Here is a 24,593-nt window from a genome sequence, read left to right on the forward strand (position 1 = left end):
TTAAAGTTCTGAAGGCTTTATAATTAGGTTGATGAAGGGAGCTATGGGTTAGCACCAGGATGGCTTTGGCAGAGCATTTTTAAAACGGTATCAAGAATAGATACAGCATAGATCTGCAGCAACTAAATGAATTTTTAAGGCTGAGAAGACCATGTTTAAAAACAAAAACAGAAAAACTACTTTATAAAAATCAGGGAGTGCTTACCACAAAGAGATTTGTTTTATGCTTGATGTGTAAAATCTCTGTGCGACAAGGCACTTATTAATGTTCTTAACTTAATTCACCCATGCAGAGAGTGAAACTGCATTTACTGAAAATGTAAGTAGAGGAAAAGCATTTTTTTCTTTAAAAGCTAGGGCATACTTTAGATTACAGAGTGGACTGCTAGTGTTAATATCTTAATGCTCTTTGTCTTCCTCCAGTTTTTAAAAAGGACACAGTATAAACCTGGAAAGAAGAGTATGAACTAACATGCAGAGTCAAGAAAGCCAGAACTGCTGTGTGGAAGGGTCTGCGTTGCCATGGTGGTCATGGGCGGTGAGGCAACTGGCTTCTTCTCGTCTTCTATGGAGTCCCTGGATGTTTCAGATGGCTGTGATGCAGATGAACGTCCAAATCTTGAGAACAACATTCCTCCGAGTCCCTTTCCAATGCTTGCAGCCCCTGCATTTCACAAAATAGGCCAGTCATTCTGCTGAATTACACCACATACCAGGCTAAAGAGCACCACCCGTCATTACAGTCAGTTGGCAGAGAGACTAAGCCCTAGTCATGTTTTTCCAGGGTGGGAACATAAAAAAATTGCAATTTATATTGTAGGTTTCTAAATAAAAATGGTGTTGAACAGAATGAAAGTTGTACAAACTGCAGGAATATAGCTTACAAAGAAAAAAAGATTCTATTTTATTCAAGTGATATTTGTTTTTTAAAGTATTTTGTAAGATTAAAAATGTTAATTAAAAAAACCATGCCATTCACATGGGCATATATTTACTATTGATATGCCTACTCCTGAAGTGAAGTGGATATGTTATAAAAAGCTGTGAATAAACAACCTCTATGATGAATGTCAATGAATCCAGCAGATAGAGCCTGTTTACAGTGCCATCTTGTGGAATTTTATATTAAAGCAACTTGCAACCAACAGCAAAGGACAAATTAAATGGCACACAATAGTGCTCCAGCGTCACACCAAACACTGTGGCTGGAGCTGGAGACCATGCAAAGAGAAATTCAGTATCTTTGTTGCTCTCAAGAAGGACACGATTTGAGAGACTTTTAGGACACGGATCAGAGAATGGGTTGGCAAGGGCACCCTTAATATTCAAGCACCCCCTCATTTCACAGATGAGGGAGATGAGCATTAAAAACTAAGGGATTTCTTCAGATTTCACAGCAAGTGATGGGGCCAAGGTTAAAATGGGGGACTTGATGTCTCCACCTTTTTTGTGTGTGCATCCAGGTTTCGTATATTCTCTAACTACAGGATCTGATCTAACCAGAGAATTTAGGGCTTTTGCCTTCATCTATAAGAAGTGAGAGTAGTTAACTCTAAACATTAACTCTCTGATGTTTTGTAATATATAGAGTATTTCCAGGTACCTAAAATTTAATGACTATATAAAAGTGCTTAAGTTCATTGATGAGGAATACTGAAGAGAAATTACCTAATATGCTTGCTTTGCCTATATTTGTTATAGATTCCCCATAGTGTCGGCGAGACAAGACTGGCGAAGTCACAGGGCTTGGAATTGTTGAGATGCCTTCATTCTCTGAAATTGAGGTAGGATCTTTTGCTGGGTGAAGAAAGCTTGGCTTCATATACTCATAAGGCAGAGGATTGGATGTATTATACCAGTGGATCTGCACAGGTGAAATGTTGCTGTAGTGTTTCAGTATTAACGGTTCTAATCTATAAGCCTTGATGTAAAAAAATTCAAAGAAACAAAACATTAAGGCACAATGCTTACGTTTTAGTAAACTGTTCGTTCTTATTCTACTGTGTGCTCAGAGGACCTTAGGAAATGATTAAAAACCTGACATTCCTAACATGTATTCCTATTTCTTCACTGTTAATAATACGCAGTTTGTCTAATTATATATCCTTAATGATGAGACTATAAAAAAATTAGAGTTAGTCTAGGCTAATAGTGTCCTTTAATTAGTTTTTCAGTAACGTTAGTTGCTCAGTCGTGTCTGACTCTTTGCGACCCCCTGGGCTGTAGCCTGCATGTCTCCTCTGTCCATGGGATTCTCCAGGCCAGAATACTCGAGTGGGTTGCCATTCCCTTCTCCAGACGATCTTCCCAACCCAGGGATCAAACCACCGTCTCCTGCCTGCAGGCAGGAGCTACAAGGGAAGACCTTGTAGCTCCAGGGAAGTTTGAGCTACAGGGAAAATCTTGTTTTTGAGAGGAATATTCATTTTTATTATGTTCTGATAACATCTAGCAATTAGATTAATATTAGTCTCACGAACAAAATTGAAGGAGTAAACAGTAACTTGGAACACAGTAAATAAGGTCAATTTTTAACATCTACGCCCTCAGTTGACCCTCTTTTCAAGCAGATTAATACAGTACATGAGATGATGATATAAGACCATTTGTCTAAGGTGAAATAGGGATGATACAGCAGAAAAGGCAACGGGCTTGGCATATAATTCCCTGCATTCATATTCCGGCCTCTGTCACTTAATAACTATGTGACACTCACCAAATCACAAAGTCTCAGAGCCTCAGTTTCCTAAGCTGTAGAAAAGAAATAATACTTCCTAATTTCTACTACCTCAGAAGGATGTTGGGAAGAATAGATAAGTTTAGAAAAACTGCCTAGCACAGTTCTGACATAACTATTAAAAAAAAATTAACAGAAAAACTGTAAAATGAATAATAAAAAGTAATTTGTAATGATGAGTCTGTAATCGTCCATAATACAGCTGACCCTTAAACAACACAGGAGTGAACTGCATGGGTCCACTTATACGTGTTTGTTTTTTTTCCATAAATAGATATTAAACCACTACATGGTCTGCAATTGGTTGAATCTGTGGATGAGGAACTGTAGGTATGGAGAGCTGACTATAAAATTACACCCCAATTCTTGACTGAGCACAAGGTTGGTACCCCAACCCCAGAGCTGTTCAAGAGTCAACTGTATAACAAAGTTTAAGATTATACAAAATATAGCTCACAGTTCACCTACAATCTTAAGTTCACGTTCAAGTTATAGGAAAGTCAGTAAAGTGAATGGATATAACGATATACTCAAGGTCTAACTAGGTGTTTTGCACGTTTTACTTAATCCTAACAACCTTGAGGTAAAATAGTATCATCTGCATCATATAGATAAAAAATAGATAGTCTCAGAAGTGACCTGGCCAAGACTGTACAGTCAGTATTTGAATTTAATACTAGATTCCATTTCAGTGAAACTTCTTAAATATAGTAGTTTTGATTTTTTTAACATATGGGAAATTTTCTAAAATTCTAGTGTTTAGTCAATGTTATATTTATTTGGTACTAGCCAAAGATCTTTTAAAAGACTTTACAGTCATATAAAGCTGTTTTTCAGAAAATAAATGCTATTTAAAATAGTTTGTCTTAAATTTAGTTATATTTAATACCTGTCCCCAATATGACTTAATGAAGAATTTTTCTCATCCAAAAATCTTACTTCGCATTAAACTGTTCACCTGGATGCAAGATCCTTATTTACATTAGAAAAATTTATTTTTATTTACAAAAATTTAAATTTATTTACATTAGAAAAATTTATTTACAAACAGAGAATGCAAAAATCCAAAATGTTGTAATTCTACCAGGCTAAAATAAATTCTTCCACTTTTCCATGCTTAATACACAGTATTTAAAAATTCTAATTTTTAAGAGGATCTACCAAACACATTGCAATGTTGGAACATGCTTTGGAGAACAAAGTATTTAAAGTGGGATTTTTAAATTTTATGGCTACTACATTATTGGAATTACAACTGGTTAAGGTTTGAAAGTTCAGAAGACTCCTGAACTTTGGATTAACTGGATCCATTAATTGGATAGTATTTTTACATTATGCTTTCATTCTACAAATACAACATAAACAGAACATCTTTAAGGTATTTTACTTCCTGATCCCTAAACTAACCAAAGAAAAAATATTTTAAAAATATGAACTTATCAAGTGTAATAGATAAAAGCATACCTCAGAGATACTGCACATTTGCTTCCAGATCACTGCAATAAAGTGAATCACACAATTTTTTTGGTTTCCCAATGCATATAAAAGTTGTTTCCACTATACTTAAAAGTCTATTAAATATGCCACAGCATTATATCTAAATAGCAAAATATATACCTTAATTAAAAAATAATGCTGTTGGAAAAATGGCATCAATAGACTTCCTCAATGCAGGGTTGCCACAAAACTTGTAAAAAATAAGAAACAAACTGCATTATCTGTGAAGTGCAATAAAATAAGAGATGTCTGTAAATGAATACTTTCTCATCAATTCAGCAGTACCTTACAAGATTTCTTACAGATTCTCTCAGGAAAAATTTAATATTGAGACACAAATATCCATATTTACAACTCACCACTGGATCTGTTGGATGAAAAATGTTTAGTAATCGGTTACAAATCTCTCTGGGCAAAATATGGTCTTGACTTCCAGTGTTTCCTGGGCGGATGCCACGCAATGCCAAAAAAACTGCTAGTGGGGATCCCATACAGAAGAAATTTTCAACCTACAATGATAAAGTCACCCTAAATTTAAAAAATGGTGAACTGTTTTTCAAAGAATTTGGACACAATGTAATATATGGTAAAATACAAATAATAAAATTATCTCCAAATATATATCATTTTAAACGAGTTCTGTCTAGACTGTATTTGCATTACCTGTTAAATATATAACAACCATTAATTATTTTAAACTATCCAGAAGCAGCTTCAGCATCTTTAAATCTAATAGAAAATGAAGAATGAGAATAAGGAGAAGGAAGACTTATTAAGCTACTATTTTGTGTAAAGTAATATTAGGTATTCTGAAACATATATAGACTGATAAGGCTGAGCTTCTACACCCAAGAGTTTACAATCTTGTGGAGGAGACAGAGTAAAATAGTGCATAATAGAGGGAAAGTGTGCTACAGGTGAGTAGATAAAGGATGTGCACTGGCCATAAGAGATGAAGAGGATTTCCAAAGTTGGGGTTGGGATACACTGGGGCTGGAAAGATATTCCATACTGATAGAACCACATGAAATAAAGCAGAGGCGGGAAAGAACCTGGCTTAATTTAGAGGAGAGAAACAATCTGATAAGGTTGAAGATTGGCTATGGGGAAAATGTAACTGGAATGAGGAATGTACAGAACCTTGATTGACTAAGAAAACAGGGCATAATTTATTTTACAGATAGTGAAAGAGAACAGGATTTGATCCGTGTTTTAAGAGGTTAGTAAATGTGGTAGTAGCTTGTGAATGAACTGGAAAATTAAGAGACTAGTAGACTTTGGAGACAAGTTAGGAAACTACTGAAAGAGGTTAGGCAAAAGATAATCTGAACCTAGGAGGACAAGATGTTCCATTCAAAAATGGAAATTTGAGAGATTAAGATAGAATCAACATGAATAGTCAAATGGAGATAAGGATAAAGAAGGAGTCAGAAGCAATTTGTAAGATTTGGGTCTGACTGACCAAGAAGATATTAATTAACCTATTAACTGTAACAGGAAACTCTAAGTAAACCATGTTTTTGTTCATAATTAGTTTGAGGTATCTGTAACATACCTAACAGGTAACTGAGAATTTAGGACAGGAGATAAAGAATTGAATATGTCATGACACAAAGTCTATGTGTCACCATCATAAAAGTGATGTATAACACTGAGAGAATGGATAAAACTGCTTAGGAATCACATAGAATAAAGTGGCTTTAGACAGAACTATAAGGAACGTCTGCATCTGATGAGTAGGTGGAGATAAAACTACAGAAGAGAGGGTTAAAGGAGAAAGAGAACCAGGATAATGCAGCAGCATGGACGTCAAAGGAGGAGAGGGCTTGAAGAAAAACAGGGTAGTCATTAGTACTGGATTACATACAGAACATGATAGCTTTCCCTCCTAAACCCACTTTTACCTCTCTCATATGTTCCATATCTTGATTCAAGATATGACAAATTTATTCCTCCCTCTTAATCTCCAACATCTAAGAAGTCACTCCAACAGATTCTAACGTTTCACTTCATCACTTCTCCTCTGTAACAGTGTCCCTGCCTCCAGTCTTACATACCTTTAATCTCTTCCCATGCCCTTGGAGATTTTTTTTCCAAGTGAAAAAATATATATGAATGAATATATATTTTGAAATGGTAGCTTTAAGCTAAATAAAGTTAAAGAAAGTTTTTGTTTTTAAAGAATGGAGTAACTTAAAGATGTTTGAAGGCTGAAGAACTGTATTAAGAAAAATTAAAAATGTAAGAAAAAGCATCTGGAATAATAGTGACAGGGATGAAAGCATCGATTCTGAAAGGATTACTCTCATTTCTTCTATAAAGTGAGAAAAGAATAAAAGATAAAGATACAAAAATAGTTAAGATGGAAGAGAAAGCTCTGTAAATCCTTTCTGCTTGATATACACATGCATGTGTGCACACACACATACACCCCAGCAAAATGGTTTATATATTGGTCAGGCACTTCATAAATGTTTGTTAAATTGCTAAATCCATGGATTAAACAACTTTTCTTCGTTTATGATTGATTTGCACTTTGGTTGACAAACACAAAGGAATTACTTATCTTTCTAGTAAGAGTAATGACTGCTTTAGTGTTATCTACAGCTGTCAAAGAATTTTATGGGTGAAGAAACGCTTTAGACATTTAGTCTAAGTATTCTGTCTAGAGATCAATGAACAGAGGAATTCAGAGATGTTAAGTAATCTGGCTAATATTATATAACTAGTTAGTGGCAAAGCCTCATGATCACAACCGAAGTTTTCTACTCTCCAGACCAATGTTTGTTGATAGTTTTTTTTGTTCTTTTTAAAGTTCAATGGTCACATGTGACAAATCTAATATTTTATTCTGAAAGTAAAGCCATCTGTCAGTTAACAGGCATATAAGACTTCTGTTTCTTTTAGAACTCTGGAGTTCTAAATATTAATTTGCCAATGCATTATGTATTCCTTTCTGTGCGTGCATGCTAAATCATTTGTATCCGACTCTTTGCAACCCCATGGACTGTAGCCTGCCAGGCTCTCCTGTCCATGGGATTCTCCAGGCATGAATACTGGAGCGGGTGACCATTTCGTCCTCCAGGGGATTTTCCCGACCCAGAGATCAAACCAGCATCTCTTACATCTCCTGCATTGGCAGGTGGGTTCTTTACCACTAGTGCCACCTGGGAATTTTAAATTTCAGTTATCTATATATTTTTCTCTATAAGTAATTATATAATTAAAAATTCATATTATTAGACTGCATGACTATGTATTAGAAAGATATACAAACTCTAGGGTGTCAACTTAAAAAAACATGCAACAGGAAAGCTGTGAGTTAAGTTTTGTTTGGGGCAATATGAGGACTGCATCCTGGGAGACAGCACCTCAGGTAGCTCTGAGAAACTGTCCCAAAGATGCAGGGGGGAAGGTGAGTATATATGTGATTTTGGTGAAGGAGGAATACATGCAATCAAGCACATATTTTTCCAGAAGGTTTCTGCTAGTTATGAGGAACAGTCATCACTATGAATGATTTTAGTGCTTTTAAAGACATGAGGAGATACAAGAATTGGGCTCATAAAATTGGCTCTGGAAAATACCTAGCTATCTGAAGACCTGTCCTGCCAGTCTTCTCAACCCCCCTCCTAACCCCTCCCACCTACTACCCCAAGCACAGAATGCCTCATTTCTGCTCTTCACCCTGAACTCCTTTCAGGAGGCTGCTGAAGGTTAGCAGCTGCAGCAGCACATGATTCAATCCTTGTGGAGGTAGATGGCAAGTGCCAATTTGTGGTTGACAAGGGCATAAATTCTAGTAAGGTGCTAATTGAATTTTGAGATTCTAATATACTTAGTGGATCATACTCAACAAAACCCAGGACATGAAATAGAAGAGTTTATTTTTCCTATCAGAGCAATTCTACATACTTAACATTGATTATATATAATAATGGTGGTAGATATGGAACTCAAATTCCAGGTGGGGGTGATTCCAAAGACCATGCTCTTATGGGTTTTGAATGTAACTTATAACTTTATCATATGGCTTTTAAATGTTTAAGTTAAAAAAAAAAAAACTTTAGAAGTCAGAGGAATAGATTCAGTAAGTATGTCTGCATCATTCCATCATGTAACCCGTATGTTAAGTTCTTATGATAAAAGAAACAGGTATCAAGAAGAGATAACCCAGTACACTAGACATGGGCATATATTCAACTGGAAATGAGTATTAGGAGACTTACGTCATGCTCCATTTAACACTGCAAACAAGCTTTTATTCAGCTATAAGTTGTGTCCCTTCCAATAGGCCAATGTCAATGTCTCTCTGCTACTTTTTATTCTTTAAACCACTGCTAAGACAGATCTATTCTGATGCTCAAAAACCCCGAAAAGCTTTCCACTGTCCTGTCAAATCAAGTTCTCTTCCTACTTTCCCACAGCCCCCATGCCCCGCATCTTGTATATTCTAGCCAAACTGGTTTGCTCACCTTGCTCCAAACTAACTGCATCACATGCACATCTTGTGTTTCTGTCATACACTTCAGCTGACACACCAGCTTTCCATCTGTGGAATCATCACTGATATACTTTCAGCTATTTTTCTTACCATATACAACTAGTTGGTCACAAACTAATTTTAAATACTAGATATTTCCCAGATTTGTCTCTAGTTTTTGGATGTACTATGAGTTATATCCCTCCACGCCTTTGTTTATGCTGCTTCTTTTAAGAACAGAGCATTTCTTCTTTCCTCTACTTGGCAATATCCAATTTACAGAGATCAAGTACAAATGTTATTCATTTATAAACCTTTACAGGCAAAATTAAACCTCCTTCTTGTGCCTATATATTATTTTATATAATAGCCCCAGTAACACTGTGTTATGTATTTTGAGTCTTGCCCATTCTTTTCTTAGTAGAATCTAGAAACCAGCAGGGTCCAACACACTGTAAGGGTTCAAAAAAAGACTCACTTCAAAGAATAATTAGGATTTCATGTGATCCCTAACATCATGCTTCAAATGATGCTTGAAAAGAAATTGAGGTAAACGATGAAAATCTCATCTGTCTTTCCTTACCTTAAATTTTAAGGCAGGTGTTTGTGTCATAGATGATGCTTTTAATCCATGTAGCCGTTCTTCAATTTCTCTCAGCCTAGGGAGGAGTATGAGATTATGTACACATTCATAATCATAATTTCCTAAGTATTAGATGCTCACTAGTTCACTAAGCATAAAGAACCCATCCAATCCCTCAAATTAATCCTTGACAGTATTTAATAAATGAACTTGCTGTAGTACAGAAACTCTATAAAAGTTTACAAAATACTTAATAAAAGTACCCCTCATCTTCCAATACATGCTGTTAATAGGTTTCGGGGGGGGAATCTTTAGTAAAACGTGAGGCACATACAAGCATATATACACTTTACAAAAACCACACCAAATGTTCATACCACATACCCTTTTCTATGTCTTTCCTTTATCTACAGTTAATAATGAATCTTAGCAATCTTTTCACTTCATTGCCTCCTAACCTACTTCAGTCTTTGTAACAACTGTTTAATTGCCCATCATATAGATAAACCCAGTTTTGCCTTTCTCTGTTGATGAACACTTGAGTTATTTCAACTTTTTCCTAATAAAATGTTCTGTATGTACTTACATTTAATAAACAATGGAACAAACTTAAAAAGGTTCAGTTCATTTTCTAAACCTGTTAAAAACATTTTTACTTGAGTTTGTCTAAAATACAGTATTACAAAAACAAAAAACAAACAAAAAATGCAGTGCTAAAGTTTGCAACATGAAATTTTCTTTCAAAACTATTAGCTATTTTGGTCCTATAAAATTTATGTATTTTCCCTATGGTACTTATTAATAAAATTCTAATGAAATCCTTAGACAATTTCTGTAAGACTAAAATAAATTCAATGCTTCCTGAGTAAAAGTTTAAGACAACTAAATTGGCTGTTTTATATAATGCTATCAAAATGAGTGACTTTTCACAGATCTATTAGAGTCAGTTGAATGGCCATCAAGAGAACAAGAGCATGTAATCAGAGATGAAGATAGGAATATAGCTAAGAATTAAAAGACAGTATCAGGCATATTCCAGGATTAACAGAATCAGGGGCTTATTAACTTAATGGATACTTATAATCTCTGGAGTGCATCTCATACTATAGAATATATATTTACTATTTTTTTAAGAAAATATTCTAACACATTAACAGTTCTCATGTGAGATTATGTGTGATTTTTATACTCTTCTTTCTACTTGATTTATGTTTTATATTTTGTTCAATTAACCTATCTACCAGTTGTATCAGAAGAAAAAATAGATAATGAATTCAACTAAAAAAGATAGTATCAGAAAGGTTGCAAATGATTAAATAATTATAAAATCTAAAATATATTTGCCAAGAAAAAAGGGCTTTAAAATTATTTTCAGAATAATAACAAAAGTGGAGGCCCATCAGATTCTACACAGTGACTCAGCATGGTATAAGTTTTAGATTTCATTTCTAATAAACTGTGAAGAAAAAAAGAAGCAAAAAGAGGAAGATGGTAGAGTAATTTTATGCTACAGGAAAACACATGTAATTAGTATCAAAATTAATCGTCTCTTGCTTGATTAGGCATATTATTCAATAATCTTTGAATATTCTATTCTGTACCCTAAACAATGTATTTTTTCTTTACTATGAAAAATCTGAAGTTTTCTACTAAGAAGTCCAGTGATTCCATGAAGACATTTTAATTTCTTTTAAGAGATTAGGCTATTTTACCGTCGTTTTGTTATATAGAGTTCATCAAGAAGATGACGTTCTTCATAGCTCATCCATCGTTCATCAGGCAACTCTTCTTCCTTCTGCAGCAACTGTTCATACAGTCGAACTGGATTCCAGCCAGTCATTATGTCATAAGTGATCACACATCCCAAGGAATGTGACACTATTGAGACTTTACCCCCTTTTTCCTCAAAGTTTGGATTCCGGGAACAGAAAAGGGAATACAATCGATTGAGCTCTTGCTGAAGGCCTTTAACTAGCTGTTTGAAATAAGAAAACATCAAATTAGAATAATCACTTCTAAAAAAGTTATTTCTAAACTCAAATACTCTAAGAAAGAAAAATATGTTACTAGCCAGATATATCTAGGTTATTAAAATTAACTCAGCTGCTTCAGAACCCTACAGGAAATGATGTAAAGTAAAAGTTAAAGTCGCTCAGTCATGTCCGACTCTTTGTGACCCCATGGACTATACAGTCCATGGAATTCTCCAGGCCAGAATACTGGAGTGGGTAGCCTTTCCCTTCTCCAGGGGATCTTCCCAATGTAAAAAAGGTATACATAATATTATAATCCACAGCAACACTAAAGAATAAAGACAGATGTTACCCACACAGATCCTTTCACAGTCCTTAAACCAACTACTTAAGCCAACAGTTTCATGCATTAAAAAAAAAAAGTTCCATGTAGATTCTAGTAAGATTTCCAAAAAGCCTCTGGATATTTTTTCTTCTTTGTAATGGACTCATATGCTATTCTAAAGTCTCATACCTTGTACTTTTTAAGCCGCAGTAAGTTTAGGAAAAGAATACCTGAGTTTATGATAACAGGGTTACTAACATATTGTATATGTAACATATTATATACATTATTACTTTCTGCATTTAGATAAGAGTAATGAAAATGAAAGGTCACTGTATGACTAAGGAAAATGGTTATGTTGATGTACTTGGTATTCCAAAATTCCCATTATGTTGGTAATATAAAGTATTTTTAAATACTTTTAAAAAGTTCTATTTTTAAAAAGTAGGACTTTTAAGATTTAGGAGTTAATAATGTCAGAAGTATCTTAGCTATTTTTCTTTATAAAACTGCTTTCTTTGAAATTTAGCTTTAATAAATATTACTGAAGCATTTTATGAAGTGAGAAGAACAAGGTTCTTTTGTTACTCAAATTCATTCATACAGGGCCCTGACCTGATTTTTAAGGTAGTCCTCTCCTCTTCCTATCACTGCTTACTACTATTTGGCTATAAACTTCCTATACTCAATTTCTCATTTCAGTTCTTTTTAATACATCAGCTATGATTCAGACATACAAACATTAATTATTAATTGCTTCCATATCTTGTTGTTTTGTTTCAAGAGACATTGGTTCACTGAACCAATTGGTTCATTGGTTCATTCCATTTGGTTCACTGAACATTCTTTAGCAGAATCAAACTGGAAATAAATTATTTGAGCATTCCTGCTTGGCTGGGTTGGCAGTGACATGAATGAAGGTGCAATGTTCTGGTTGCTAACCTCACAGACCTCTACTGTACAATACTGAGGTCCTTGTTAAAGCTACTGAAACCATGTACGTGGTCTGGTTCAGTTCAGTTCAGTTCAGTCGCTCAGTCGTGTCTGACTCTTTGCGACCCCATGAATTGCAGCACGCCAGGCCTCCCTGTCCATCACCAACTCCCGGAGTTTACCCAAACCCATGTCCATCGAGTCAGTGATGCCATCCAACCATCTCATCCTCTGTCGTCCCCTTCTCCTCCTGCCCCCAATCCTACCCAGCATTAGGGTCTTTTCCAATGAGTCAACTCTTCGTATCAGGTGGCCAAAGTATTGGAGTTTCAGCTTCAACATCAGTCCTTCCAATGAACACCCAGGACTGATCTCCTTTAGCATGGACTGGTTGGATCTCCTTGCAGTCCAAGGGACTCTCAAGAGTCTTCTCCAACACCACAGTTCAAAAGCATCAATTTTGCGGCGCTCAGCTTTCTTCACTGTCCAAATCTCACATCCATACATGACCACTGGAAAAACCATAGCCTTGACTAGACAGACTTTTGTTGGCAAAGTAATGTCTCTGCTTTTAAATATGCTATCTAGGTTGGCCATAACCTTCCTTCCAAGGAGTAAGCGTCTTTTAATTTCATGGCTGCAATCACCATCTGCAGTGATTTTGGAGCCCAAAAAAATAAAGTCTGACACTGTTTCCACTGTTTCCCCATCTATTTCCCATGAAGTGATGGGACCAGATGCCATGATCTTAGTTTTCTGAACGTTGAGCTTTAAGCCAACTTTTTCACTCTCCTCTTTCACTTTCATCAAGAGGCTCTTTAGTTCTTCTTCACTTTCTGCCATAAGGGTGGTGTCATCTGCATATCTGAGGTTATTGATATTTCTCCCGGCAATCTTGATTCCAGCTTATGTTTCTTCCAGCCCAGCGTTTCTCATGATGTACTCTGCATATAAGTTAAATAAGCAGGGTGACAATATACAGCCTTGATGTACTCCTTTTCCTATTTGGAACCAGTCTGTTGTTCCATGTTCAGTTCTAACTGTTGCTTCCTGACCTGCATACAGGTTTCTCAAGAGACAGGTCAGATGGTCTGGTATTCCCATCTCTTTCAGAATTTTCCACAGTTTATTGTGATCCACACAGTCAAAGGCTTTGGCATAGTCAATAAAGCAGAAATAGATGTTTTTCTGGAACTCTCTTGCTTTTTCAATGATCCAGCAGATAGGAGGGCTTGTTAAATATAGATTGCTAGGCTCCATCCTAGAGTTTCAGATTCAGTAGTTCTGAGGACCACACATTAGTGGTAAATGCATATAAAAATCTCCCAAGACATGGGTTGTAGGTAATTCTAGTCAATAGAATTTTAAAAGTAGGCAGTATGATGTGAAATTACATGCTTTGTTCAAAGGGAGCTATAATGTAATGCTTTGGACTTGGCTTTGATAAGAATACGAAGCAACCCTTAAAACTTTGTAATTTTCCTAATTTATAATCTACATGAAGGGAGGTATTGAAAAAGCTAATTTTTCAATAAAATACATTTCTTAAAAAGCAACATCTGTTGATAGTGTTTCCTTTTGAAGGGCTTTATTTTAAAACTCCTACCATGAAGTCTAGAAACACTAAAAGATAAATACCTAGGTACTCTGGCAAAAGATAACCCAATCTTTCTGTTTTTTAAAATACCAACCCCATTAAAATTAAATAGTAAAAAAGGGAAAAGATCTACCAGTTCCTCTACCAGTGACTAGGCTATTTCATATTTAAAAAATTTAAAGCATCACTCATTATACCAATAACTTCCTTAATCTAGCAATCATAAAAAGTAAATATCCAACAAAGAGAAAATCTTATTCAACACTAAAGTATTTCACCATGGACTGAAACAGAGAATGTATAGTTTCTAAAGAGCTGATATTTTCATCTGTTTTAATAATCTTCTACATGACTAGAAATAATCTTTGTGTTTCCTTATTAGAACATATCCAGATATAGTACAACTTCAAATCTCTGTCTGCAGCTTACACATATAGGAACTTTTCTGGTCAATACACTATGATTTTGAAAGACAACTTTTAGTGCAAAACAGCTTTGTACTACCATTGCTCAAAAATTAAAATTTATCAAGAAAGTCAACCAAAAAGGAAAAAACCCCAGCAGTTTTGAGAGAGATTTTAAACACCTAAAATATGGCGGAAGAACATTATTAGTCATTTGTCCTTCTCTCTCCTTCAGGAAATTTTAATGAGAAAAAGTAATTTAGAGTTTTAGTCATATATATCAATTAAACAATTTTCAAATAGCAATGGCAAGATAGGACCATGACAATTCTCTTTTTAGTTCTTCATTTTTAAAAAGCGGTTGAAAAGAGAGTTCTGTTACACAAAAGAGGTAACAGTTTCCACATTACTTTATTTAGGGTTGAAGAAAAGAGCCAAAGGCTCTCTAATGATGTCTTGATAGACTGGAGTTAGTTCCTTTAAAAAAAGAAACCAAAACAAAAACTGGTCCTCAGAAAGCATGACCTCAGAAAGTATTGTTCAGTATATAAAAATTTTCCCCGAAGCACAACTTTTGAGTGCACAATCACTAATTAGGGTCCTCCTCCCATGAGCACTGAAGAAATCTGAGTGAAAAGTGGCCTCAGAGATGATTTAATTCAAACTCCTGTGAAGATAAAAGTCCCTTCAGTAACACCCGTGTAAAGGGATAAGGAGCTCAGCATCTACCTCAGTGAGTATCTTTATCCAGAAGTGGTCATTTCTTTTTAAAAAAAATTTTTTTTCCCCAGTTTTATCAAGATATAATTGAGATATACATTGTGTAAGTTTCAGGTGTACAATGCAATGATTTGATATAGGTATATACTGTGAAATGATTACCACAGTAAGTTTAGTTAAAATCCATCAGCTTACATTATTTACAATTTTTTTTGCTTGTAACACTTCTGTATTTTTAAGGCAGCTTTAGCTATTACACAGTTCTTCATTTAGTAATCAAACATGCTCCTTTCCATATTTTCAATTCACAGATCCTTATTTTACTTTCTAGAATTAAAAGAGTAAATCTATTCCTTTTTTTAAATGGTAGCCCTTGAAATACATAAAGACAGATACAACTTGAAAATCTAGGCACAAAGAATTGTACTGGAAACTATACCATAATATCTTTGGTCTTCATGACAATCTTTGTGTACTAAGTCGCTTCAGTTGTGTCCAACTCTTTGTGACCCTATGGACTGTAGCCCACCAGGCTCCTCTGTCCATGGGATGCTCCAGGCAAGAATACTGAAGTGGGTTGCCATGCCCTTCTCCAGGGTATCTTCCTGACCCAGGGATCTAACCCGTGTCTCCTGCATTGCAGGCGAATTCTTTACTGCTGAGCCATCAGGGAAGCCCCATGACAATCTTTATCAATTGTGTAGTTTATGTCCATTTTAAGTGAGGAAGCTGAGAAATTGAGAAATTTTATTTAAGCTAGTTAAGTGGCAGATTTTAAAACTGCATCTATTTGACTAAAAGGCTGAGAGGAAGAGGAAAAAGGCTCTTATTTATGCCTATCAAATAAACCTAACAAGGTTCATTCACCAGACAGGCCTTAATCCTACAGAATCGCTGCTGGCTGTTATTTGTCATTACTTCCCTTAGGAAACATATACTATTGAAAAATAATTTAGTCTAGATATTGCCTAACACCAAGAAGTGAAAGTTGCTCAGTTGTGTCTGACTCTTTGTGACCCCATGGACCAAACAGTTCATGGAATTCTCCAGCCCAGAATACTGCAGTGGGTAGCCGTTGCCTTCTCTAGGGGATCTTCCCAAACCAAGGATTGAACCCAGGTCTCCCGCATTGCAGGTAGATTCTTTACCAACTGAGCTATCAGGGAAGCCCTGCCTACCACCAACCTTGTGCTAAATGAACTTTGATTTGCAGAATCAGCTTTTCTTTTTAAAGAATAAGAACAATTTTTGCCCACTTCTCACTAAGTCTTTCTTATTTTCTCTCATTTTTCACAATGACTTAAACAATGTTTGCCAAACTTTTCTGATGGTATCACCTGCAGAACTGTCAAGAACACAAATTCCCAGGCTCTATCTCACACCCACTGAGATAGGATCTTCAGAGACGGAACCTGTGAAAGTATTTATTTAGTTTCTTTTTCGTAACTTTTCATTTGGGAGTAATTTCAAATTTATAAAGTGTTGCAAAATAAAAAAACTGTACAAAGATCTTTCACAGGTTTTACTTGGGTAAAACCTGTGAAAGATCTTTACTTGGATAAAACCTGTGAAAGATCTTTACTTGGGTAAAACCTGTGAAAGATCTTTACTTGGATAAAACCTGTGAAAGATCTTTACTTGGATAATACCTGTGAAAGATCTTTACTTGGATAATACCTGTGAAAGATCTTTGTACAGTTTTTTATTTTGCAATATTTTATAAATTTGAAATTACTCCCAAATGAAAAGTTACGAAAAATAAACTAAAGAAATACTTTCACAGGTTCCTTCTCTGGAGATCCTGACTCAGTGGGTGTGAGATAGAGCCTGGGAATTTGTGCTCTTGACAGTTCTGCGGGTGATACCATCAGAAAAGTTTGGCAAACATTGTTTAAGTCATTGTGAAAAATGAGAGAAAATAAGAAAGACTTAGTGAGAAGTGGGCAAAAATTGTTCTTATTCTTTAAAAAGGAAAGCTGATTCTGCAAATCAAAGTTCATTTAGCACAAGGTTGGTGGTAGGCAGGGCTTCCCTGATAGCTCAGTTGGTAAAGAATCTACCTGCAATGAGGGAGACCTGGGTTCAATCCCTGGTTTGGGAAGATCCCCTGGATCTAATGTGAGGAGAAGGCAATGGCACCCCACTCCAGTATTCTTGCCTGGAAAATCCCATGGACGGAGGAGCCTGGTAGGCTACAGTCCATGGGGTCGCTAAGAGTTGGACATGACTGAGTGACTTCACTTTCACTTTTCCCTTTCATGCACTGGAGAAGGAAATGGCAACCCACTCCAATATTCTTGCCTGGAGAATCTCAGGGACAGAGGAGCCTGGTGGGCTGCCGTCTATGGGGTCGCACAGAGTCGGACACGACTGAAGCGACTTAGCAGCAGCAGCACCTAATGTGAACATTTTTCTATTTGCCTTATCATTTGTTCTGTTTCTATTAAGACACACAGAATTTTTTTGTGACCCATTAAGGACATGTTATGTATTTCATGGTCTTTTACCCCTAAATACTCCAGTGTATATTTCCTAAGACTTCCACAACCACAGTGCTGTTATCAACTTTGTAATTCACATTCATATATTTCATCTGATCTAGTCCCATTCAGATTTTGTCAGATGATCTAATAACATCCTTTCCTCTGATCCAGTACAGCATATAGTTCAGTATGAGAAGTTAAAATTAACTATCATGTCTCTCTAATCTTCTCTATCTGAAACATTTTCCACAGCCATTCTTTTCCTTATTATATCAACATTTTAAAATAATACAGTCTCAATTCCTACTTTTAAATTACAACTTCCTCATTTTATATTCATCTGATGTTTCCTCCTAATTGGAATGCTGCATAAATTATGCTGTGTCCTCCTCTGGATGTCTCTTAGAAACAACCCATAAAGGTGTTGCTTGATTTTTCCACTGTATACCTTTATTTTTTTAAAAGCCATTCTGTTTTTTTCTTTAATTATGGTTTTATTCTAGTGAGAGTCAACCAAGATTTTAACCCAGAGAGTGACATGATTTAGTTAGTGTTGTTTAAAGATCTTTTTTTTTCCCTTGCTTGTGCAGCAGTGAGATCTTAAGTTCCCCAACCAGGGATTAAACCCACATCCCTTGCAGTGGAAACATGGAGTCTTAACCACAAAACTGCCAGGGAAGTCCTTCATTATTTTAAAACTAAAAGCAGTCTGAGAGGATACACTTTAAGACTATGCAAATACTCTGTTCTGCAACAAATAACTACCCTCATTTTAGCATTCATTGATGACTCTTGCCCAGTCCTTTCCTGTCTGAGCCTACCATGATGGCTGCAAAATGAGACCTTTCCAACTCCAGCTTTCCTTCCACACTTACTAGTAAGCCCTGGGCATTCTACTATAAGCAAAGGATTCTTCCCAATTTGTTTATCTATTTATAAGTGGTAAGGACTTACAAATTTTTCAATGATTTAAAATTCTTAAGTACATTAACCTTATTATAATTCTATAAAATATACTAATAATTCCTTACAGTAAGTAATAGTTGTTTTGTTGCTAAATTGTGTCTGACTCTTTGTGACCCCATGGACTATATAGCCCACCAGGCTCCTCTGTCCATGGGGTTCTCCAGGCAAGAAGACTGGAGGGGTTGCCATTTCCTTCTCCAGGGAATCTTCCCGATCCAGGGATTGAACTCAAGTCTCCTGCATTGCGGATGGATTCTTTACCACTGAACCACCTGGGAAGCCTACAATAGGTAATAATATTTACTTAATTATTTTGGTGCTCAAATTCTTCCAGATTTGGTCAGTGGGATCTGCTTCTTTAAGTCATTCTGTGTCCATGCGTCTTGCCTCATCACTCTTTTGAGCAGTTTTCCACCTTCTGTCAAAACAAGTTCTTCCAGCTTTGACTTGAACCTATCCTGCCCTAGTCCTGGAAACCATTTTCCCAAGAAACTCTACTTTTTCTTAGTGGAGAGTAACAGTACTAGGCAAAGATCTGGGAGCTAGGTGTGTTCATTAAGTTGGGGTATCTGCTTCTTAGTCCTTTCAGCGGACAGAGGTAGGAAATATATGCATATATATATGCATAACATGCATAATACATGCATAAACATACATATATATGTTTAAATATGTATGCTTAAATATATAGATGTTATCCACATACACCCACTTATTTTCAAAGTCATAAATTCACATTAATATCCTCAACTCCAACGCCCACCATGGGGGTGTTTTTAATGGGCACCACAACTGATTGTTCCAACTAGGTATGTTTCGGAAACACTGCTGAAGATTGCTGATGAATCTCGGACACAAGTTCTCAGTGCTTTTCCATTAAATTCAACTGGATCAAAAAACCAACTAATTTAAAGCCCTGGGTGTTCTCTTTCCATTTCACTTATATTAGCTATCAGTTCCCTTCTCCTACCGAATATCTGTTTTACTCAATTCCATTCTGAGGAGAATATCTTTGAAGATACAAGAGCAAAATAAAAAGTGATCACTTTCTCAGTCATCATTTGCCAATGGCCAGAGGTTTGAATGAGACAGTTTTCCCTTTCTAGTTTTTCTGGATATTAAAAAAGCAAGTACTACTTTTGGAGGACATGACTCAGAGCATGTTAGTCTTGAAGACTCAGGATACCTTCTAAGGGATACTACCAACCGTGTGTGTATGTGTGTGTGTACAGTAACATGCTTTCAGCCCTTCTCGTTCCTTTTCCTTCCCTCACTGGTTTACTTGCAATACTATAGTTCAATACCCACTGTACACTATAAGGCCTATAAACATGGAAATTATTAGAATTCTACTTCACCAATTAGGCCTTCCTTTTTGATCAGAATTAAGTCCAGAGGATGAGATGGTTGGAAGGCATCATCGACTCAAAGGACATGAGTTTGAGCAAGCTCAGGGAGACAGTGAAGGACAGAGAAGCCTGGAGTGCCGCAGTCAGTCCATGAGGTTGCAAAGAGTCAGACATGACTGAGTGACTGAAGAACAAAGTCCAGAAGAGCAGTTCTGCTTGCAGCTCTTGTGTGTGTGTGCTCAGTCGCACAGTAATGTCCAACTCTTTGCAACCCCATGGACTGTAGCCTGCCAGGCTCCTCTGACCATGGAATTTTTCAGGCAAGAATACTGGAGCTGGTTGCCATTTCCTATTCCAGGGGATTTTCCCGATCCAGGGATCAAACCTGCATTGGCAGGCGGATTCTTTATCACTGCACTGCCTGAGAAGCCCGTAGCTGCTTTTACTGTTTTCAAATAGATCAAGGCAAACCTTGCCCAATACTGGTATATGGCAATGGGGGATATAGAAAAGAAAAATAAAGAAAAATCCTAAGGGAATGGTAGTTGGAAGAGGAAGAAGCTCCTATAGCAACTAAGCAAACATGTTTCTATAGATATATACAAGATATCTCGGATAAAGTTAGGGAATGAATGTGAATGAACAAAATTCTCAATGGACTGGCTTGGAGCAGCACAGTTGCTCTACTGGTAATTACTCCTTATACTAGTTTCTTCATCCTTCAGATGAAGATACTAATCATACTGACTTCATAGGTAAGAATTAAACAAGTTAATACATGTTAGGTACTTAATGTTGCTATTTCCATGAAACAGAATTCTTTTTCTCTTACCAATGAAGTGACAAATTGCATTCATAGAAATTCTCTCATCCCTCTGATTAAACTTTCACTCCCTCACCCCCTTTAGGGTTACTTTTGTGATGTATGAGCACCGTTACCATTTGAGAACTATACAAATCCACTATAGAAATGACACAATAAAAGTAGACCTATTATATACAAAACTCTTAAGTGTCTAAAACTTTTGTAAGGATAATACTCAAAGATATTAATCAGATTTATGAAAACTGACATATTTTCACAGAGATATTTTCTAACCAAACTCTCACTTCCAAGATTATCATGTTACAATATTATTATCATGCTATCATGATACAATATTATTATCATGTTACAACATTAAGGGTCCCAATGGGCAGCTTAAGACTATCAAATGCACTATGAAATAGAGGCTATAATTTCTCATTTGCTTGTAAAACAAAAGAGAACATAAAATGTTAAAATTCAGGACACACATGCTATCACTCTAAAAAATACCCAATAGCAACAAGATAATCATGATACTTACCTCATCTCTATACAGCGGGCTAGTATAATACATTATGTCCATTGCACTGCTGTTTAACATATCCCTTAAACCTCGCACTTTGTCTGGAGTAATGGAATCAACAGTGTCTACAAGTTAAAAAAAAAAAAATGAACTAAGAGAAGATAATTTTAGGGAAAAAACAGTGAAAAAAATACATTCCCTAAGTGTTTTATATTAAAATTTAAATAGTCAAGACTACTTTTGAATCTGATGAAACTTACCTTTTTGAAATTTTACTATTTGTTAACTGAAAAATGATGAAGGATATTTAACTACCACAAACATCAATGCACTAATTGGTGCTGAAAGATTGAAAACATTTCCTTTAAATCAGGAACAAGCTAAGGATCTTTCTTTTTAAATTAAAAAAATTTTATTGATGTTCAGTTGATGTACAGTAAGCTTCAGATGAACACAGTAATTCAAAATTTGTAAATGGTTATACTCCATTTAGAGTTATTGTAAAATATTGGCTATCGTCCTCGTTTTATACAATATACCCTTGCAGCTTATTTATTTTATATGTAGTAGTTTGTACTTGTCAATCCCCTCCACCTTTCTTGTCCCTCTCTTCCTGGAAACCACCTGTTTGTTCTGTTTCTTTTTGTTGTATTCACAAGTTTTTTTTTTTTTTTTAAGATTCCATATATAAGTGATATCATACAGTATTTGTCTTTGTCTTATTTCACTTAGCATAATATCCTGCAAGTCCATTCATGTCATTGCAAATGGCAAAATTTCATTGTTTTTTATGATGTATATATACATCTTTACCCATTTACCTGTTGATGGACAGTGAGGTTACTTCCATATCTTTGCTATTATAAATAATACTGCTATCAACATTGGGGTGCATGCAACTTTTTGAATTCGTATTTTCATTTTTTTTTTTCTGACATATACTCAGGAGTGGAATTGCTGGATCATAGGGTAGCTCTACTTTTAGTACTTTGAGAAGTCTCCATTGTTGTGTTCTTATTGATGATAGCCATTCTGACAGGTGTGAATTTCTCTAATGATTAACGATGTTAAAATCTTTGCAAATGCCTTTTGGCCATTTGTATATATTCTTCAGGTCTTCTGCTCATTTAACTGGGTTGTTTGTTTTTCCTGATGTCACGTTATATAAGCTGTGGGATATTAATCCCTTATTGGTCGTATCATTTGCAAATATCTTCTCTTATTCCGTTTTGTTGTTGTTCAGTTGCTCAGTCATGTCCAACTATTTGCAACGCCCTGGACTGCAGCATGCCAGGCTTCCTTGTCCTTCACTATCTCCCAGAGTTTGTGCAAACTCATGTCATGCCATCCAACCATCCCATCCTCAGTCATCCCCTTCTCCTTGGGCCCTCAATCTTTCCAAGCATCAGGTCTTTTCCAATGAGTCAGCTCAGGTGGCCAAAGTACTGGAGCTTCAGCTTCAGCATCAGTCCTTTCAATGAATATTCAGGACTGATTTCCTTTAGGATTGACTGGTTTGATCACCTTGCTGTCCAAGGGACTCTCAAGAGTCTTCTCTAGCACCACAGTTCACAAGCATCAACCTAAACATTCTACTTTAATGGTTTTAATATTCAAAGGACAAAACTTATTGTAAAGAAAGATGCATATTTTATGTAATTTGTCTGTGTTAGAGTAAAATTCATCAGCCCAAGGAATGCAGGAATGACAATAAAACAAAAAACCTAAGATTTTATCTTCCAAATACAAGGGAGGAAAATTATCAGGAAGAAACTGTAAGCTCATACGAAATTGTAGACAACAAATGCTTTAAAAGTATTGACAAGTCATTTTTCTGTCAAAAACTTTAGGGCATTCATGAAAACTGTACTATTAGAAAAATCTATATGGTGGTCCAAAATGACGTTACTTATTTTTCAAAAAAAATGGATGTTATTTTCCTAAATAATCTAGAACAAAGAGTGAGTATACCTCAAGACAAATAAATTAAAAACACTTCATTCCCATTGACTAAATCATTTAATTTTTAAACAAAATGTACCTCCATCCAGAGTAAGTTTTGACCGCCACTCAACAGGCAGAAATTCAACATGTGTTGCATGGTTGGAAAAATGCCTTTCTTCTATTTTTCTTGCAGCCTCTCTCATCCTTAAAAAAAACCAAACCAAAACAAAACTCTATCAGAGTAACTTCACATATGCATTTACATGGTATAAAATGCCTTCAATCATAACACTTCCAACTTGCTTATAACTCTGTCCAATTACGTTTAAATTACTGCTACATTATGCAATAGTCTTTAATACTAGGATACCTTCATTTCAAAACTGTTTTCTTAAATTTGTCATCTCTGATTGCAAATATTTCAAGATTTGATACTATATTCTAAATAATTATAAGTCTTTAGTGGAGAGAATAATATATAATAAAATACCGTGTGTGTGTGTGTGTTAAGTCGCTTCAGTAATGTCCGATTCTGTGACCCTATGGACTGTAGCCGGCCAGGCTCCTCTGTCCTTGGTATTCTCCTGGCAAGGAATACTGGAGTGGACTGCTATGCCCTCCTAATAAAATACCCTACCTCTAAATAACTAGCACATTGTGGCCTGTCTTATTCCATCTATTTCTCTACTTGTTCTCCACACAATATAGGTTTTTAAATTCTACTTTGAAAATTAAGGTACAGCAAAATTTTTTTTAAACTTTTGAATTGAGCTCCAAATACAGCCCATGCATTGCAACTGGTTGTCTCTTAAGTGTCTTTTAATCTATAGATCCCTCTCTCTCTTTTTTGGCTTTGTAATTCTTTTTATGTCCTGCAGAGTTTCTCAGTCTAATTTTTAATGACTGCATCCCCATAGAGTTCCTTAATGTGCTTCTTGTTCCCTATTTGGTGGTGAGATACAGGGGCCTGATCAGATTCAAGTTCTACTGTTTTGGCTAGACTACTACTCCATGTATATATATATATACCTGGTTTTCTCTTTTTCTGGTGATACTAGCAAATGCTGTGATCACTGCTTAACTCCACTAATTTACTATGGTTGCAAAAAAGTGCTTTTTAAATCTCACTACTCCTTACACTTCAGGAAAGAGAAATTTCCCCACATCAAATACTTGCTGCCTTGTGATACAATCAAATAGTTTCTGTATGAATTGAGAAAAGGCAGGATAAATGGTTAATTCTTCTCTTTTATTAACAATTAAATACT

At 35.7% G+C, this 24,593-nt stretch overlaps 1 protein-coding gene across 8 annotated transcripts in view; it reads right to left on the reverse strand.

Moving 5' to 3' along the window:
* DDHD1 (DDHD domain containing 1) overlaps nucleotides 1-24,593 on the reverse strand; it is a 70,601-nt gene that overhangs the window by 9,892 nt on the left and 36,116 nt on the right. For 6 of the 8 annotated variants that reach the window (XM_081511598.1, XM_081511596.1, XM_081511595.1 and 3 more), the window contains 7 exons: nucleotides 23,423-23,529; nucleotides 21,400-21,506; nucleotides 11,013-11,275; nucleotides 9,301-9,376; nucleotides 4,594-4,743; nucleotides 1,669-1,921; nucleotides 473-664 (listed from right to left, as the gene is read on the reverse strand). In XM_081511598.1, the coding sequence (XP_081367724.1) occupies nucleotides 473-664; nucleotides 1,669-1,921; nucleotides 4,594-4,743; nucleotides 9,301-9,376; nucleotides 11,013-11,275; nucleotides 21,400-21,506; nucleotides 23,423-23,529 (1,148 nt within the window). Of the gene's footprint in view, nucleotides 1-448; nucleotides 665-1,668; nucleotides 1,922-4,593; nucleotides 4,744-9,300; nucleotides 9,377-11,012; nucleotides 11,276-21,399; nucleotides 21,507-23,422; nucleotides 23,530-24,593 lie in introns of all 8 variants that reach the window. The other 2 variants (XR_014059989.1, XM_081511599.1) reach the window with 1 other exon arrangement.

The sequence above is a fragment of the Giraffa tippelskirchi genome, chromosome 7, assembly GCF_054371585.1.
Source record: "Giraffa tippelskirchi isolate mGirTip1 chromosome 7, T2T-mGirTip1v1.2.pri, whole genome shotgun sequence".
NCBI lineage: Eukaryota > Metazoa > Chordata > Mammalia > Artiodactyla > Giraffidae > Giraffa > Giraffa tippelskirchi.